The following is a 19542-nucleotide window of genomic DNA, read 5'->3' as shown; positions in this document are numbered from 1 at the left end:
GTTAGTGTGTTAAATACAAAACACTCCGCTGTTGTTAACGGACTACTTTTAAGAAGCGGAAATGTATCGGTTCTCAGGGTCAAGGCCATAAGGTCAGGGGTCGTTCAAAATGGCGGAGGTGTTCGAAAGCCCCCTTATCAGTGTTCGCAGCGATCATGGGAGGCGTCGGACACACAGCATCAGTAAGATGTGGTCAAAGTCTTTTTTGTGCCTGATGTAGCCTAGTTTTATCTCGTACCTTCATACACGTCACCGTAGATCATCTGTCACTCTACTTTGCCTTGTTTATAGTAGTGGCTCTTTGACACAGGATGTATGCAATACAAAGATGACAGATAACTTTTCCCGAAGTTTTCAGTTAGTTATTCGCTAAGAGTATATTTATGATTTGCGGTCATAGTAATCAGAAGATGTTACTAACTGCTGATCTTATGCCAAATAGTCATTATTTATTTGTGACATTTGAAATCCCCTTCGTTTGCCTGCGTAATCGTTGTTTACCTATGATTATTTAATACACGTGGTGTAAGTAACCGAATTAAACTGACACTCACCCTTGAGTTCAAGTTCATGGACACGTTTACAATTGTTACAGTGTCTCAGAGAGTGATAGTCTTCACTGCTAATTTTTGTCCATTGCAGTTATTGTTCATGCAAACACAGTGTTAGATTTGGGTGAAATTTTGGGTGGGTCCAAATTGATGAAAATGTTTCTGGACCCCCTCCAATGTGAAATAGATGGGCAGATGTAAAATAGAGGGGGTTCTCACTGAATTTGATGAGTCAAAACACTCCAAAACCCTCCCTTGAACCAACACTGCAAACAATAGAATCTTTAGCCAGTTGTTGCGATGGTGCACTCTAATCATGACACACCATTGTGACTGTAAGACTCCATTTCGGCTCTTAGCTGTGGAGTCTTCATCATTAGCATTGCAGAAAGGACTGTGTGACAAAGTATTTTGCTGGTTTTCATGATGTTTGTTACATCTGTCTGGTGTCCTGTGGCACCCACAGTACGATTTGCATTTTATCCTGAAAATGTCAAGTATAATATTCCTCAACTGCAACCAGGGAGCCTATATAGAGGGGGAGAAGAAACTCCACGAATAGCTGCTGAACGTATGTCTTAGGTCGTTACGTAACCAGTGTATCCAATGTAGTGGCAGCGTAGTAATACTAGTATTTAAGATTGAGCCCGGTTTATTTTCAACAACTGATTGATTGAGTTCGCTGACTGTTGTAACAACTGAAATCCTACATGTAGAAGATAGGTTAACTATTTTGTCACTTCAGTTTAAGTCAAATAATTGTTATTAGTGTCCGTATTAGGACAGTAGATTTGTAGTAAAGTTTCAAATCGGTATGTTATAGCTCACTGGCTCACATTCTTGATTCACCATGAACATAGACTAAGTTGTGCCGATAAAAACTTCTTTCACACATTTGTTTAATTTTTAGAAGGAAAACATACCTTTAGTTGAAAAGTATTTGCAAGTAATAGTGACAGTTTTATTACTTAAAAATTATTAGGGTGTAATTGAGGTGTGTGAAAAATATGACATTTCACTGATCTGCCTTTGAAATACCACACTCTGTTGTTTGTGTATTTCTAGTTATTTCTTCAAAAACATCTTTCACATACACCTGTAATTCATACTATCAGGTGAAATGTTTTTGCAAGTAATAGTGATAGTTTCATAATCTAAAAAAGAATGTTAGGGTGTATTTGAGGTGTGTGAAAAACATGACATATCGCCCATCTGTTCTGATCCGCCATTAAAATGCTATATGCCGTTGTTTAAGTATTCCTAGTTATTTCTTCAAAAACATCTTTCACATACACCTTTAATTCTTATGAGGGGAATATACTATCAGGTGAAATGTGTTTGCAAGTAATCAGAGTTGTGACGACTAATCGATATACAAGTTATCGCGAATTAAGAGCTGCACGATACGATACATCAATACGATTGTCGTGTATTGATTCAACACGATATTTACATACTTAGCAGTCTACAAAAACACCGTCTCCCCTTCTATTGAGATTTTCGTGGAAATTATTGCCATGGACATGCTCTGACTGAGATAATTTTCACAAATTTATTTTGTTATCTGTGCAAAAAAGCCAGTTGTGCCAATGTTGATCCCTACTGTTCCATTTTTGGGGAAACACTACTTTACTGGCACATGCAGTCTAAGTAAACTTCGTCTCAGTGTATTTCGTTACACTACACCACTGAGTCTAACAAAACCTAGTAGAAGGTCACGTCAGGTAACCTTTGAGCAACCAATGACAGTCCAATCAAATGCGAGACGGTTAAATAGATTTAACCAATCAGGCAACAGCTACTTTTTAGGGATTGGAGGGACTTTCAAAATATTCAGGTCACGACACAGATCTCTCCACAAACAAAAATCAGCATATAACACAGTTATTTGACTTGCAGTATATACGCTTCGGGGTTTCTGTTGACATGGTTACCATAAGCTAATATTTCCGCAAGACAAGATCCTTGAATATTGTCAAAAACACTATTTTCAGCGACTGTTTACTCACCTTTGTCATGACAGTATGTACCCCGTGTGCATCACCCGGAAGCGATCGTACACTAAATAGCATTCGGAATTGTTCGGGTACTAACCTTTTCGAGATAAAAAGTTAATAAGGGATGTGTGAATGTGCACTTTCGTGATGTGGTAAGCTGTGTTCTGATTGGTCAATCTCAAAGGTTACCTGACGCAACCTCCCATAAGGTTTTGTTAGACTCAGTGGTGGAGTGTAACGAAAAGTAGTTTACTTAGACTGCTGACACATGCCAAACATTTTTAATAAAATGTCTTTCATGATGACGTGTTTTATTTTTCTTGGGAGAAGAATACCTTCCCTGAAATGATAGCATAACAGCACATTATTTCCAGTACTTTTATTTTTCTGTATACAAGGACAAAATATCGTGACACTTATCGTATCGTATGTATCGGACTACCAGTATCGTGATACGTATCGTATCATGGCATGGGCGTATCGTCACAACTCTACTAGTAATAGTGATAGTTTCATAATCTAAAACAAAATGTTAGGGTGTATTTGAGATGTGTGAAAAATATGACATATGCTTGACGGTTATAGTTCCATAACTTCTATCTTTCTTGTTGATCTTATTATTTGACAAAACTGGAAAGGTGTTTTAGAATGCTTTGTGACAGTTTTACACTTTATATTTGAGGGCAGTATGACATTGTCAGTTAACATTTTGTTAATGTCCAGTCCATTCCCCACATGCAATAAGATATCCGAATTAATTATTAATGTAAAAAACAAAAATGTCTCAAATTAGATTTTTTAAAAGGACAGCTGATACTTTAGCGTTCTTTAACATGTTTTGGGAGGGAAGACCGTGGTGTATCATTTATTCTTTCATTCATTCACAGATGTACTTGTTTCTTCTATTCTTTTTCTTCCTTTATAGGGGAGCCATGGTGGTATCGGTCTGTCATGGCAGGACCAAATAACATGATGAAGGGTCATGTCGGAAGTCTCAGATGTTATCGTGTCTCGACTGACAACAACCTGAAATTTTACACAAACTAAGACCTTAGCAAGAATGTCAATAAGGGCATGACACTTAAAATATATGGAGTTATTTTTGTATGACAACTGATTATGATATTAAGCATACAATACCATGAGATAAATTTTCGAAACTTTTATTTCTTATTTATCTAAATATGAACAGCTTTTCATTATAAAACTGATGTGAGGTAGTGTTGAGAATTGGTTTAAATCTCACAATTGATGATTAGTTCATTACCAGTGGACAGTCATAAAAAAATTGGTTAGCATAATTTTTCAGATTTTCCTATTCCAGTTGTTACTGCAGATAAGTATAATAAAGTTCCCCATTGCTTTTAGTTTTATTCAGAAACTGCCCAAACTGTTCTCAGTCTACTGGCAAATTTCACATTCAATTTACAATGGTGCTACTCGTTACTTTAAAGTGATGACTAATAGTATCATGAACATAAACCTTCTGGAGAAGTTCAAAATATATTTAGTAATTTACTCATGACTTTTCAGTAAGCAAAGTTAGTTGTCTAGATAGAGCATATCCATTTGTACTTGAAGTGTCTAGATGAAGCATTTCTTATCTTTATGTACGAGTATGGGCAATTAACCAACACTTCAGCTCTTGATCATTACTGCTATAAATATAATTAATATTAATTTTGTTGATAAGTACTTCTTACGAATTAAGGTAATGAACAGTGTAATGGTGACTGCTTTTATGCAGATTTCTATCACTGACATATTTCAATGACAAGTGGTTGTAGCTGATTTTGAGTCATGCATGTATTGTAAACTGCACATTCAATCGTCATTCTCTTTGACCTTTGTCTCCTTTTTTTTTTGTCTTGCCTCTGGTCATGTCTTCTAATTGCTTGAGCAAAGGTCTGTACAACCACTATCTGCCTCTAGTTGTAAGAAGTAACCATGGTAACACATGGTTGTACCAGCAACTCAAATCAAGTGGTTTTGTTTCACTTTGGAAGCGACAGTTCCATTGTTCATGGTTGGAAATAAAAATAAGACAAGTAATTTTGTGCCAGTGATCTCAGACATGTTTTATCTTATATAGTTTGTCTCATTTGGGAGAAACATGTGGCTTCAATATAGGTCTTACTTGGCATGCGTGCTTGAGCCATCAGCATGAGACATCTTGAACAATGCTTAATCTGCTGTCTTCTAATATTGTTTAGTGTGTCAGTGTTATATTTGCAGAATGCTCTGCTGTAGTGTATGTCAATACTCTCACTCTCACTCACATTTACTTAGACCCACTCACTCACCCTCACTCACTCAACCCCACTCACTCACTCACTAACAACATACCCACTCACCCTCACTCATTCAAACCCACTATACTTAGACCGACTCACTCACAACCTCTCACTCGCTCATACCTACTTAGACCTGTTCACCCTCACTCACTCAACCCCACTCACGCCTACTTAGACCCCCTCACTCCAAACCTCTCACTCACTCACATCTACATAGACCCTCTCACTCAATCACACCTACTTAGACCCATTCACCCTCACTCACTCAACCCCACTCACAACCTCTCACTCACTCATACCCACTCACTCATCTCCACTCATTCACAACCCCTTACTCTCTTGCTCAACTTCACTCACTCACACCCGCTCACACACATTCACTTTCTCACTCAATTACTCGCACCCACCCACGTAACAGGGAATTTTAAAGTCCTTTCCTCACCTGCACTCACTCACTATCTCACTCACTCACTCACCCACTTACTCACTCACTCACTCACTCACTCTAATGTCAGCTAACCATGCCGTGTTGCTTGATAGATTCAGTTGGTGTCATAGTGATTATTAATTGTGAATAAGTTTGCTTGTTTAAATTTGAATTCAGTCCTCCTGAACCGTTGCACGATGACATACTTATTTACATGCATCTACATGATGTTATGATCTATGTTATATAATGAGTCAGAGATCATGGTGAAACATATCCTTCCTTACGCTGTTTCCTGATGGCCATCTTAGATTGCAGTTACCATGGCAACAAGATATTTTCAAAACCCCAAAGTTAATCTTGAACTTATAGAATGTATAGACCTGAATGCTAAAAACAGTAAATGATGCAAGATCAATAGATAATAATTTGAATGAGTAAACAATTTGAAAACACACAACATGTTGTGGGCTTACCATGTCAACAGTTCAGCAGGCAGTACTATGGGTTACCATGTTAACAGTTCAGCAGGTAGTGCTATGGGTTAGAGAAGTGTTAACAATAATCAACAAACCAGCACTGAAGGACGCTCACAAATCTTCCGAAGATTTCACTGTCAGTTGTCATGAAACAGCCTGCCTCCATTCTTGAATCCTGTGAAAATTGGCAAGAAATCAAAGCTGTCAGCTTTTCGTCAGGACTCACTGGTTGTCCAGTCTGGATTTGCTGAGTTTTCAGTCTGTAAGTTGTCCAATCTGGAGTCAGTCGGTGTCCAGTAGGACTTGAAGGTGTCCAGTAGGACTTGAGGGTGTGCAATCTGGGCTTGTTAATGTCCAATCTGGACTTGTGGGTGTCCCATATGGACTTGTGGATGTCCAATATGGACTTATGGGTGTCCAAGATGGACATACTTGGTGTTTGACCTGGACTTCTTGGTGTCCATCTTTAGTTACTTGCTGTCCTGTCTAGGGTGTGTAATCTGGACGTACTTACTTATTCTGTCATCATGTTACTGGAATATTGCAAAAATCAGCGCAAAACTACACTCACTCAGTCTGGACTTGTCCGGTAGATGTAAGTCAAGCTGATTTTCCATCATGTCACCTCTACATTCACATTTCATCCTGCTAGAAACCTTCCTTCCAGAATTGAATGATCAAGCATGCCATGTTAAGGGATTTACCTTCAGTCCTTTATTTGAAGGTGCCTATTACTCATACTCCTAATTTTCAGGGGTCCTTGACTACAAAATAGTGAACCCAGACACTTAATATGGTGGTATGAAAATGCACTCCATCCATGCATCCGTGCACATTTGTCTTTTCCAGAGCAGAACTTCAAAACCATTCACTATTTTTTCACTAAACTTGGCACATAGATAGATCTGGTGGTGTACTGTTACCTTTTGGTTTTGAATCTTTTAATAGCAGTATTTCTGCATTTTCATGGCAACAAGTTTGCATGTGTGTATTTGGTGGTAGTGCTCTCTTCTTCAGGAGAACTGTAAAACTTTTCAGTATTAGCTGCCAATTGCAAGAAAAATGTCAGTGAAAAATAGACTTGTGAATCAGTGTTATGAAGTCTGTATATTGTTTTGAGAGTTTGGCGAAAAGCTAATCTGTTGTAAAAACTATCAATAAGCTAGATGCTGTCTTTCATATTGTTTCTCATTTTACAGATCAGATATAAATTATAACTTTTATAAACCAACATTTAAACTCTACTATATTTTATATTTAATAGAAAATGGCAAAATACCCAAATGAGTTTTGATTGAAGTGGGTACAATTTATTATGATGCTCAAAGGAAAATTAGGATATCCAATTGAGAAACACAAGCGAGAACATTACTCAGTGACTGCAAAAATTGTCTGTAGCTCTGGTATTATGAAGTACCGATATGTAGACTCCATCTACTTGTATGCACTACAGATGTTTTAGTAAACCAAGAATTTTGTAACCTTGACAGATGAACGCGACACCACGACAATGCTATACACATGCTATACAGGTTGGCTGTAGGTGCCAGTGACAAGGTGTCCTATTGTACAGGATAAATGTTCACAATAGCCTCACAACCTTTGCGCTGGTGTTTCATGAACTCAAACAATACTGATCATACTGATTAGTCACATTACTAAAAGTTAAGAATCTTTTCAACTCCAGAAATACGTTTGTATTAAGGCTAGATGAAACATAGTAGTGTTTGAAGCCGTAGTTTTTACAGTTAGAACAGTTTTGTTCAATGTTTGCTCCGTTACAGTTTGTACCAAAACTGAATCATCAAGAACAAGTTGTACTTGTTGAAAGTGGTACAATATAAATGATAAATATATATTTACTTTACTGTATCTTCATAGCCCCATTGTACTTTATATCTCAACTACTAGATTGTTGGCGAATAGTGTTTCAGATTAACAGGACAGTGTTTCAGGGCCACTTCTTGCCCCTTCTTCAGGTGACAAGGACAGGTGTAGAACTCATGATATATATACCAGATATACGGGAAGCCAGAGATGTACATGCATGAACAATTAGTCAATGAGGACAGACACAAAAAGCAGTTATGAAAACAATAATTTGGATAATGTAAAGCCAGTTGACACAAACAATGAAGATAAGGAGATGTGAACATGATATATATACCAGATATACGGGAAGCCAGAGATGTACATGCATGAACAATTAGTCAATGAGGACAGACACAAAAAGCAGTTATGAAAACAATAATTTGGATAATGTAAAGCCAGTTGACACAAACAATGAAGATAAGGAAATGTGAACACAGCAGAGTGATATACAGCTATTAGGTGAAAATTAGATTTTCAGGAAGCCAGAGATGTACACCCCGATAGCAAAGGTTTGTTCAGCCAATGTTGGCATATGGTTGGTTGGTTGGTTGGCCAACTGTTTGACAACATAGGCCCAACATTATCTTTATGACTTAAAAGTAACAGTGGCTTTGGACACAGTGGTTCAACAGTGGTCCAACATTTGAAAAAACCAAAACGCCTGTTTTTCCTGATCTTAACACAGTGTTAACTCTATTTCATAAGGTTGGCTCACTGTTGGCTCAAAGTTGGCCCAACACCGTGTGAGCACACGACCATTTTTAGCCATGTTAAGATTTTGATGACCGTTGAAATAATTACACAGAAAAAAAATGACAGAATCTATTTCCTTGTCTTTTGACTATGGTGCAGTGAATTTTGCAGCATTGTCTTCTTCAAACAGATCAAAACAGTAGTTATATAAACTTTAATTTTTAGTTTTGCTATTTTGCAGTGAATGCTTCATTAAAATTACTCCCATGTATTAAAAGAATGAGAAAAATACCAATTGTAATTTCCAGTTTGACTGCCATGGACAAGCTGTAAAATATATTGTTACATAATCCCTGAGGTGACAATACACATGTCCTGATGGTAAGATGTGGAATTTGTAGATGTTGATTGACGTGTTGTTATCAGATTATTGTTTTGACATTGATATGTAAGTGATATGCACTACATGTTCCAACTGGTATCAGAGACAGCTGATAACATGCCTCCAGATATAACGGAGGTAGAGGGTGGAATGTGTGTTGTTGACGTTAGTCTGTGCGTCACTGATGCTCATCACATTACTGGGTTGACTCAGTTTCAGTACTGTGTGCTGTTTAGGGCCGGATGCTGAGATGAATATCTTCAGTTGGTTAGTACTTTAGTTTTGTGTGCTTCAAAATGGTTGAACTTGTGCTGCATCTTGATATGATGACTGGACTATATCTGAAAATGCCAGTCATGATGAAGATCCAACATTTCCTTCTCGGTCTTGGGCTACTCTGTAATCGTCTTGTATATTAAAATGGTTACCATGACAAGGCTTTCTGCCTGCTTGTAATGGAAGTGCTCTTAGCTGTCAAATGGGGAAAAATGTTTTGTTTTTCATAAAAATTTGAGTGATTATTTTATTGTTCAGATTTTCTCAAGCATAATGTTTGAGGTATTTGAAAAGTGTATATGGAGTTTGGATTCAGTGAACAAGATGATGATGATGATGATGATGATGATGATGATGATGATGATGATTTCCTTTCATCATGATAATGAAATACATGATGAGTAAATCTACAAAGCCATGCAATTCGTCCGTCCGTCCGTCTGTCCATCTGTCATCATTTTGTTTCTGGAGCATAACTCAGAAATCATTCAATATTTTTAGACCAAACGTGATAGATATAGTAATCTCAGCCTATGGTTGTGCCTTTTGCTATTTACAGATTTTTGGCATTTATACTTTTTTTGTTTTTTCCATTGAACATTTATGTGTTAGTCTTATGGTGGGGTGGGCTTCGTTTCCAGAGCACAACTCAAAAACCGTTCAATAGTTTTCTGCAAAACTTGGGAGATATATCAATCGGAACCTAAAGTGGTGCCTTTTGCTATTTCCAGGTTTTAGTGATTTATTATTTTCTCAGTTTCCATGGAAACGTTTTTGACTTACTCTCAAAAGTGAGAGGTATGTTTCATTTCCAGAGCAGAACTAAAAAACTTCTTAATATCTGTCAGTAAAACTTGGTAGATACTAGTATGTGTGGCAGACCCCAAAGTGGTGCCTTTTGGTTTTTAAAGGTTTTTGTGATTTCTTCTTTTCTTGGTTTCGATGGAAACGTTTCGGACTTAGTCTCAAAATGGAGGGATGGGCTTCATTTCCGGAGCACAACGCGAAAACCATGTCATATCTTTCAACAGATCTTGGCAGATATATGAGACAGATCTTGAAATTGTGACTTTGCTGATTACAGATATGTGCCATTTATAATTTTCATGATTTCCATGGAAACAATTCAAACTTCGTCTAAGAAAACAATGAGTAACTGTCAGATGATTTGTCCTTTCAAACGTGGGGGCCAGGGGATATGTCATCTTCTGATGATTCTTGTTTGACTAGCATGACTAATGCTCATATTATACTGATATTTTTTTGACCTGTCATGTTTCCATGACTCAACCCTGCTGGTGGTCATATGCTGTCACGAGTCAGATTGTGTGTTACACGATGACAGTGGATATTTACCTTGTTGTTATCTACTGCAGACGGAAGTCTTAACAAAAACACCAGTATCATTACTAGATACTGTGTCATGGTGTGTCTTCGTGTCGTAGGGGATGGTGGGGTGGCCAAGTGGTTGCAGTGGTCGCTGTTCTCTCACGCATGGTTCAATTCCCCACACTGGTACAATGTGTGAAGCGTGTTGTTTCTTGTGTCCCTCATTGTGATTTGCTGGAATATTGCTAAAAGCATCGAAAAACCATACTTCTTGTGGCTGAGGTTATTGATGTTATTCTCAACTCCACCTAGACTCACCTAATCCAAGGTTACCATTAACATCATATGATTTGATTTGCCATGATTATAATACTGCTTCGATATCAAATACTAAATACCATGAAAAAAATCACACAACAATCATGTTTGTGTAATTATTTTACAGATGACCCCGAACTTGACATTGCCTATGAATCGGGAAACATGGCATTTGACATACCCACATCATACGAAGATGCTGATGAACAGCTTCGTGAGATTAACCGCCGCAAACGCTGGCAGTTGAATTACCAAGAGGCGGCCATCTTTCTGCAGGAAGGAGAGAACAATGACAAGTACTACACCCATCCCCACTCCCATGATGCACTGCCAGCGTACGAGGTGGCGCACAATCGCTGGTTCTATGCCCTGGACTTTGTGGCAGCCCTTCTGGTGCTGGGTCTGGCTTTGTGTGAGAGGCCAGCAGTCAGCTATCTCAGTCTACCTGTCGGGGTAACATCATCTTGGTTTTTCCAATTTATGCTACTTTCCATGGTGTGAAGATAGGAGCTTTTTGGGTTGAGTGATTTATGCTTAAGGAATGAGTGAGGGGCCAGATCGGTTTATATCTGGGATATTGGGTAGAGGGGTTATTCTGTGGATGTAGATAGAGATATATACTGGTACAGTCTTTGTTTTATGCTGGAAAAAATGTTTAAGAGAGATTTATACTTACGACGGATGTAGAACAGCAAATTATCCTGGACATAAGTGTTGAAGAGATATATACTGGGGAAGATTTGGAAGAAATCTATACTTGAGATGAACGTTGAGAGATTTATGCTGTTGAAGAATGTAGAAGAGATTTATCCTAGGGAAGAATGTAGAAGAGACATTTAAGCTGGAGAAGTATGCTGAAGAGATTTATACTAGAGATGACCATTGTAGAGATATATGGTGATGAGATAATATCTACTGTATATTTACTGTAGATAAGTCGAATTTTGAATACCACTAAAAAGCAGCCCGTTGAAGGGGGTTGGCTTATCTTGGGTTACACTTTCGAGAAACCTTTCTGGTGACGAGCAGTAGGAAAACGACATCATATTGTTTTACTTGAAGGAATAAGAGAAAATGACATTGTCATTGAAAACATCAAATTTGCAATAAATATCACTAGACAAGATCATTTACCTTTTTAGTTCTAATTAGATTTTGCTAGCCATTGTGTTATATTTAGGGATAAAAATTACTATGCTGTGCACATGTTTCCTGGCTATTTACCTGTGATTTTAGTTAAAATGTACACAACAGTATAATGGGAAGAATTTTGATGCACTGATCAGTAAAATATAGTGCTTAAAACTATTATTTAACCAAAACTAATGTATCCTAGCATACCATCTTTTTAATGATTTTATGGGTCAAGTTAGGGGGTCAGCTTGTCTATGAGACTGGCCTTTCTACAGTAACGTGTGGTCTTTATTTGATAATGAGACCTTTGTGTCCAGGTCCACGGGTCTCTGGAGCTCCTTGGCCTGCTCATTCTGAGTCTGGACCTGGGAATCAGAATCAAATGGCTGGGCTGGAGAACATGTCTGCGTCACAAGAGGACAGTCATCAAGGTGAGTTGTTTGACCAGAAAGTATTACAACAAATTTAGATCTGAAGTTACTAGTATGGCCAGAGAAGTAATGACATGAAGCTCTTTGTTTGCGGGAGACATTTTTAGCTCATTGTGATTGTTCATGCACTGAAGACTTTCCTAACAACCAGTTTTATGTCTACAGGCCACAACACTGTTCATCATGGGCATCGAGGCCATCGTGGTGCTGGTTAGGCAGACCAACCACTTCCGAGTCACCCGTGCCCTTCGACCTCTCTTCCTCATTCACTCACATTACTGCCGAGGGGTCAGGAGGTCAGTTGTTTGTTGTGATATAATCGTGTCCACTGGTGACCCCCAGTGACCACCTGTCTGATGGAATTAACTGGTTTATTGCACTGACTTTCACTATGTTCATCTTGCACATATGTAGATAATGCAGGGTTATCATGCGGGGAAGATGGGGACTTTACAGAGTTATGTCCCTTTTCCATCCATGAATCTTAGAGTTATGTCCCTTTCCATCCATGAATCTTAAGCACCATTCATAATATGGCTAGCGGGGTCATGATGATTTTGTGGAGAAGCATGTACAATGTGAATGAACCACCCTGAAATGTATGTACAAAGTATGTGACCCCCACCTGCATGTAATGTACAATTTACTACAAAATCAATGGCCTCTCCCCATAAGTTTATATTATGTACAGAATTGCTGACCAATTGATGACCCCCTATTACATATGTACAGAATTGATGACCCCCCTATTACATGTGTACAGAATTGATGACCCCCCTAGTACATATGTACAGAATTGATGACCCCCCTAGTACATATGTACAGAATTGATGACCCCCCTAGTACATATGTACAGAATTGATGACCCCCCTAGTACATATGTACAGAATTGATGACCCCCCTAGTACATATGTACAGAATTGATGACCTCTCTTCCTTTCCCTTCCTTTTCTCCCCCAAACAAAATGGATGATGCCCAGTCATAATCATCATTATGTGTTTCTGTTGACAGAATCTCCAGACAGGTGCTGCAGTCGATGCCACCCATCTTAGATATGATCTTCCTCCTCCTCTTCTTCATGCTCATCTTCTCAATCCTGGGTAAATATCTGTTGTGCCTTCCACACAGGATAAACATTGTTTGTACTTTTGTAACATGTGTTTTTGCTGGGTATTTTTTTTTGTTCCCCACACCTAAAAACAGGGTCCCAGATAACTTTTGGGGGTGTGGGTGTACTTATTTTTCTTATTGCAAGTGATGGTGTACTGAAAAGTTTGAAGTAAGCGAGCTGGTGATGTGGTTTTATTTAAAAGGACCTGTGAAAGTCCAGGATAGATTAGGTTGGCCTTCAGCAACCCATACTTGCCTCAGAAGACTATGCTTTTGGGTGGTCAGGCTCACTGACTTAGTTTCATTTCATCAGTTCCCAATTGCACAGATCGATGCTCATGCTGTTGATGACTGGATGGTTTGGTCCAGATTTGATTATTTACAGACCATAGTCATATTGCTGGAATATTGCTGAGTGCAGCATAAAACTAAACTCACTCACTCTGGTGGGAACAGCTGACTTGATTATTTACAGGTCGTTGTCATAGGGCTGGAACAGTGTTGAGTGCAGCATAAAGCTAAACTCCCTCTCTTTTTGTAATGACTTACGTATGTAAACTAGGAAATTAGATTTTAAGTATGTCTGTATGAGCTTTTAATTTGTTTCACTTGTTGTTTCAGGCTTCTACCTGCTGTCTCAGATAGATAACAACAGTGTGAGTATATGCCCTGTGTGTTTAGTTATACCATGCACAGCTATGATAATGTCGCCATCAGGATCACCAATCTTCCACCAGGGTGATAATGGTCCATATTACAATAGTTTGAATGTCTGTTGTTCTTGGGACTGATAACTTACAAGCCAGGACAGACTCTGTATGTTGTGGGGCAATGAATTCCATAGCAAACCATAATTTGCTAGATTTTGTTTTAATTTCAGGAGTAGCCTCCCTTACCATCCTTGATCTGTCCTCACTATGTGAATACTTGTGTCTTTGGATTTCTTTGTTTTCTTCCCACAAGAAACTGATACACTCAGATGTAACAGAAATGTTGTAAAAATAATGTTGATGATTAATCCCCTGGTTTAGTAGAACACATTAATGTAATGGCTTTGATTTTGTTGTTAATATGAATATATCTAGAAAGGAAAGGCAATTATATGTAGTGTAACATCATTTAACACCATGTTGATTTTATAGTTAAAATAGGTCCTTTAGCAGCCTATGGTTTTTGTTTGAGTGGAACATTGCTGTATGTGCTGTTCACCAAGATACACAGTGACTTCGTTTATGTCGTATTTCCTGTGTCACAATTTGTTTCAGACTGAAACTGTCTGTCTGTTTCAGTATTTCAAAACAATTCAAGACAGTTTCGTCAGTCTGTTCATCCTTCTCACAACAGCCAAGTGAGTGTGCATTTCTCATCCTTGAGTTGACAGAAGTATAGTTGGTGAATACCTCTAATGACCACTATGATTGGGAACTACTCAGCTTTGAACTAGTGACACTGTTACCATGGTTGCATGCTGATATTGTCAATGAGTGCTCATACTATCTACCACTAGTTGATGCGGTCCAGAGCATATTATGCAGTCAGCGCTCCGCCTCTCATATAGATATTTGTACCATGACAACATTTACATTTTTGGTCAGTTTTATTCAGTTCAAAAGTTTGGTGGGAAATATTGGAGCATTGAGCTGACTCAGAACTCTAGCCCTTGGATGATACTTATCAGATGGTACCGACATCAATGGATTTTGTCTTACTCGTCAGAATTTCATAGTCTTTGACTAGCAGATAACTGCCTGGTGTAAGTACAGTTTTCATATCACTGATCGAGTCATTGACTGTATCTGCAGCTTCCCCGATGTCATGATGCCTGCGTATGCAACATCACCGTTTTACAGCCTGTTCTTCATTGTGTATCTCTCCCTGGAGCTCTACTTCGTCATGAACCTGGTCAGTGTTAGAAAGATTTGTGACATTGATTTAAAAAGTTAAGATAAAGGTTAGAATGAGGCAACTTACAGAATAGATTAGATTGATGCTCATGATATTGGTCACTGGATTATGATGGCCAGATTTGATTATTTACAAGCCGCTATCATATAGGTGGAACATTGCTGAGTGTGATGTTAAACAACAAACAAAACCATATGAGTTAAATATCTCATCATTTATCATGATATTGATACACAAAATAATTTTGTGTCTTTTGTTTATGGTTTAACACTGTACGCTGAAATATAATGGGTATACTCAGTATGAGCAGACAGCGCCACCAATTTCTGTAATTGTAATCAAATTGCACAATTTTAGCACAGAAGATTGTGTATCCTACCAAGCAAAATATTCATGATCAAGTCATGACAAAATATAAAAGTGTGTCTGTTTACCGGCATATGGCACTATTTAACCTGGTTAAATTATGTCCTCCAAATAGTTAATAAAAATTACCAGCAACTGTTAAGATTTAAGGAAACTGGCTTTTAATTTGATCAGCACCATATGTGAAAAGGGTATGGAATTTTGTGTCTGTTTTAGTAACAACTCCAAGCAATTGTTTGTCATTGGCTAGACGCCCTGCTTAGCCTCAAACCAGGTGAGATGCATTTTGGTGTGCGGCGATAATGTACCAGATGGTAATAACCAATCGGGGCCAGTTGTGAAAAAAATACCGGCAATGGGAATGGATAATTAGCTCTTTTAACACCGTAAGCTGGAACCTAACTGACGTATAATTCATTTAGTAAAAAATCTATCGCTTTTCACAATGTCTGAAAACATTACCACAAACTAGTGACATCTCAGCTTTTGTCAATTCGAACTTGATGTTTAATGTTTAACTATATGAATGAAGCATATTTGTCACAGGTCATAACCTAGCACAATATGTCCAGCATGTTCCATAATATACATAAAGGTGATGATTTTATGCACAACTTTCTTCCGTAATTCATTGTCAGTTTATGTCGCATATGGGACACGTGTTGTCATGTTGACACAAGTATAATCCCACCTCTTTCTGTGATTGTTTTGGTATATACGATCCATTATGACAGCTAGCTTTGATCATTGCATGTCTATCAATTGTGGAAAATATGTGATTGATACCATCACTCAGATGTCTGAAATGCGCAAAAAAAAACAAAACTGTGCAAACACGTGTGTTGTGAACTTTCCGTGAAAATTGCACCCCGTATGTGTATACGATTACAGTATACTGTGCTTGGTAGAGTCAGAGATGAGGAAGTCACAGCTGTGAGAGCAAGTTTAGGCATTAAGAAATATCTTCATTTTGACGTATAAACTAATAAAACCGTGAAAAATCTCATGCTATACATGGCCTTGACACAAAGAAAACTTTCTACTTATGGTTACAACCATAAACAAGTTAAATCAAATGATAGAGAACAGACTCAAATAAAACATCCTGAAACTAAAACGCTTTTGATAATTATTCCAGTTACACATACTCTCACAACACTGCTGTGATTTGTTAAGTCTGTATTATGCAACAATAAATTCAGATTGTCATCCTATGTTTTGTCTTATAAAGATCTTACTGGTTTATTGAAAAACTGGTCAGAAGCCCTAATAAATCAGAGGGCATGTTTGTGAAAGGAAATATGGCAGTGATATTTATAACAGTAATATTGATGTGTGGTCATTTATTACAAAGTGCTTCAATCTTTTCAGCTGTTGGCTGTTGTGTACGACACCTTCCTGAATCTGGAGAAAGTCAAGATCCGGTCTCTGTTCTTCCACAAAAGAGAAGGATGTCAGCATGCTTTCAAGCTGGTCACAACCAAACAGGTACTGCTGAAAGTTTATTGTCCCATTGTGTATTCCTTTTCCATGGGATGTTAGTGATGTTGAAACGTCATTGCTTATGACATGAAGCGCTGTTTTTGACAGTTTCAAACTCAAACACTTTTGTCTGTTTTTCAGAACTGTTCCACGTTGAGCGTGAGACATTTTGTTGGAATGATGAGGTTCTTCCGACCAAACCGAGGTGAGTGGAAGTGAGAAAGTAGACCAGAGTGTAATATACAGTGTTCCCAGAAATTATTGAGAAAATCTTTGTTTTTTTTCTAATGATGCTAAGAGTGGAAAAAGGGCTTTCACTATGCACTAAGCATACTAAATAAGGGAGACAACTCTTGAAGGCTTACAAGACAGCTCATTACGTCAAGAGTTATCTCCCTTGTCTGAGCAGACGGCTTCCTGTGTTGACATGGCAGAATTTACAGCAAGAGAGAAAAGAAAGCTCATTCTAGATGATTTTGAAAGGGGTGAGGCTGATGCTAAAGTGTTAGCTTGTAGACATGGTATTCCTCTGTCTACAGTATACAGAACTTTGAAGAATATTCAAACAGTAACCGGGATAGAGCACAAAGCAGGGGCAGGTCGGCCTAGGAAATTCAGTGTTGTGGATCGCCGAAGACTTGGGCAGATTGTGAGTAGGGGCAAATTGAAAAGTGTTGAGAACATCAGAAATGAAATGATTAGCAGAGGAAGTCCTCAGGTATGCAATGAAACAGTTAGGCAGGAATTACAGAGACTTAACTGGGTGAAAAAACGTGGAATTCCCTCGCCGTTGATGAAAGTTGCACAAAAGGAAAAACGTTTAAACTGGTGTCGGGCTCATGAAAATCAAGATTGGGATAATGTTTTCTTTTCGGATGAAAGTTCTGTTTGGCTTTTCCCTAATTGTGTGAAAATTTGGACCAAAGATACTGTCAAACCTATCTACCAGCGACCAAAACATAGCCCGAAGTTTCACATGTGGGGTGGCATATCGGCTCGCGGAGTGACGCCATTGTGTGTTTTCACGGGAAACTTGACAAAAGAAAGATACGTTGACATTCTAAATGGTCACCTTCTTCCGACAGCACAAACATTGTATGAAGATGATTGGATTTTCCAACATGATAATGACCCAAAACACACTGCGCGCTACTCAAAACAGTGGTTGTCGGGCGAAAATGTTCAAGTTTTAGACTGGCCCGGTTACAGCCCAGACCTAAACCCAATTGAGAATGTGTGGGGAGTCATGAAGGACAGAATAAACCAAAAGGGACTGAGATATATTGAAGATATGAAGGCCGAGATGGTCCAATATTGGGATACCCTGTCACACGATTACCTACAAACTTTGATGGGTAGTGTGCCTAGGCGTATTCAGGCATGCATTGCTGAGCGAGGAGGTCCAACAAAGTACTAAAACAAGACTGAGACTGTAAAAGGATGATGTTTTAATATGTTTATGTAAGTAAAACGCCAGAAGTTAATAAACGTAATGAGTTACATGACGCAACATGATTCTCAATAATTTCTGGGAATACTACACAACAAATGTTGTGGATGTCAGCTTCTTTATTGTTTTCACAACACTTCTGGGCTATTCCTAGCCCCATCCACCTGACGAAGGGGCAAGGAATATCCCAGAAACGTGAAAACAATAAAGAAGGAGTTGACATCCATAACATTTTGTCGTATATTAGAACACAGACTCAGTGTTCATGAATAGTGTCTGACCCTCTGACAAATCCGGCAGATTTGCCAATGGTGAGACAGAAGTTGCCAACCTGCTGGCCCCAGTGTCTGACTGAATATATCACAATAACTTTGTCTGAAGTTGATATTTGTGGCTTGCCACACTTGTTCACTGTTTATAAATTTATGTTTATAATGTTTGTCATGCACTTTGAAACAAAAGGCATTCACTTTGAAACAAAAGGGGTGCACCTTTATTAGTTAGTTGGTAACATGTGCCAATAGCTGAAGAAAGGCTGCCGTTGGACATCTCAGTGTTGAGAAATTGTGTTAGTGTCCTGTTTGTCTTTAAAAAAAAGAGGCTACAGGTGGTTTGATGTTTCCGATGTATGCATGCTTCACTCGAAAACAACATTTAAAACTTTCTCTGCTCCATTATTTAATTGGTGGAGTAGCTCAGGTCATGCTGGACAAGCTGTTATTTACTTAGGCGTGTGGTTCCTATGCTGAATAAACTATTTCTTCTATATGAACACAAGTGAACTTCAAACTTTGTGATTATTCAAAGTGTGGTTATTGTTGTCATCAAAAGATTCAAGGATGAATCTAATCCAAAATCTTTTGTCAAACATTTCAAATGATTAATAAGAATCAGTTCCTTGTTTGTCAGATTCACTGATAAAGGTATTAGTTGTATTTGGTTGTGATGCCTCTGACTTTCCAGTCATCTTCAGAACATTATGATGCTATATCATTTATATGATATCTCCTCAGATATCTGATATAGATCTAGCACTCTCTTTGTC

The 19542-nt window shown here is 38.2% G+C and overlaps 1 protein-coding gene across 1 annotated transcript in view; it reads left to right on the top strand.

Annotated features, from left to right (window-relative positions):
• Positions 1-103: 103 nt before the first annotated feature.
• LOC137294001 (two pore channel protein 1-like) overlaps positions 104-19542 on the top strand; it is a 37959-nt gene continuing 18520 nt past the window's right edge. The window contains exons 1-10 of the mRNA XM_067824916.1: positions 104-182; positions 10746-11071; positions 12070-12183; positions 12349-12479; positions 13196-13284; positions 13916-13950; positions 14584-14642; positions 15097-15196; positions 16937-17053; positions 17189-17252. Of these exons, the coding sequence (XP_067681017.1) occupies positions 110-182; positions 10746-11071; positions 12070-12183; positions 12349-12479; positions 13196-13284; positions 13916-13950; positions 14584-14642; positions 15097-15196; positions 16937-17053; positions 17189-17252 (1108 nt within the window). The 5' untranslated portion in view covers positions 104-109. The remainder of the gene's footprint in view (positions 183-10745; positions 11072-12069; positions 12184-12348; positions 12480-13195; positions 13285-13915; positions 13951-14583; positions 14643-15096; positions 15197-16936; positions 17054-17188; positions 17253-19542) is intronic.

This window comes from Haliotis asinina, chromosome 1 (genome assembly GCF_037392515.1).
Source record: "Haliotis asinina isolate JCU_RB_2024 chromosome 1, JCU_Hal_asi_v2, whole genome shotgun sequence".
Lineage (NCBI taxonomy): Eukaryota > Metazoa > Mollusca > Gastropoda > Lepetellida > Haliotidae > Haliotis > Haliotis asinina.
This window is presented reverse-complemented; position numbering and strand designations above follow the sequence as displayed.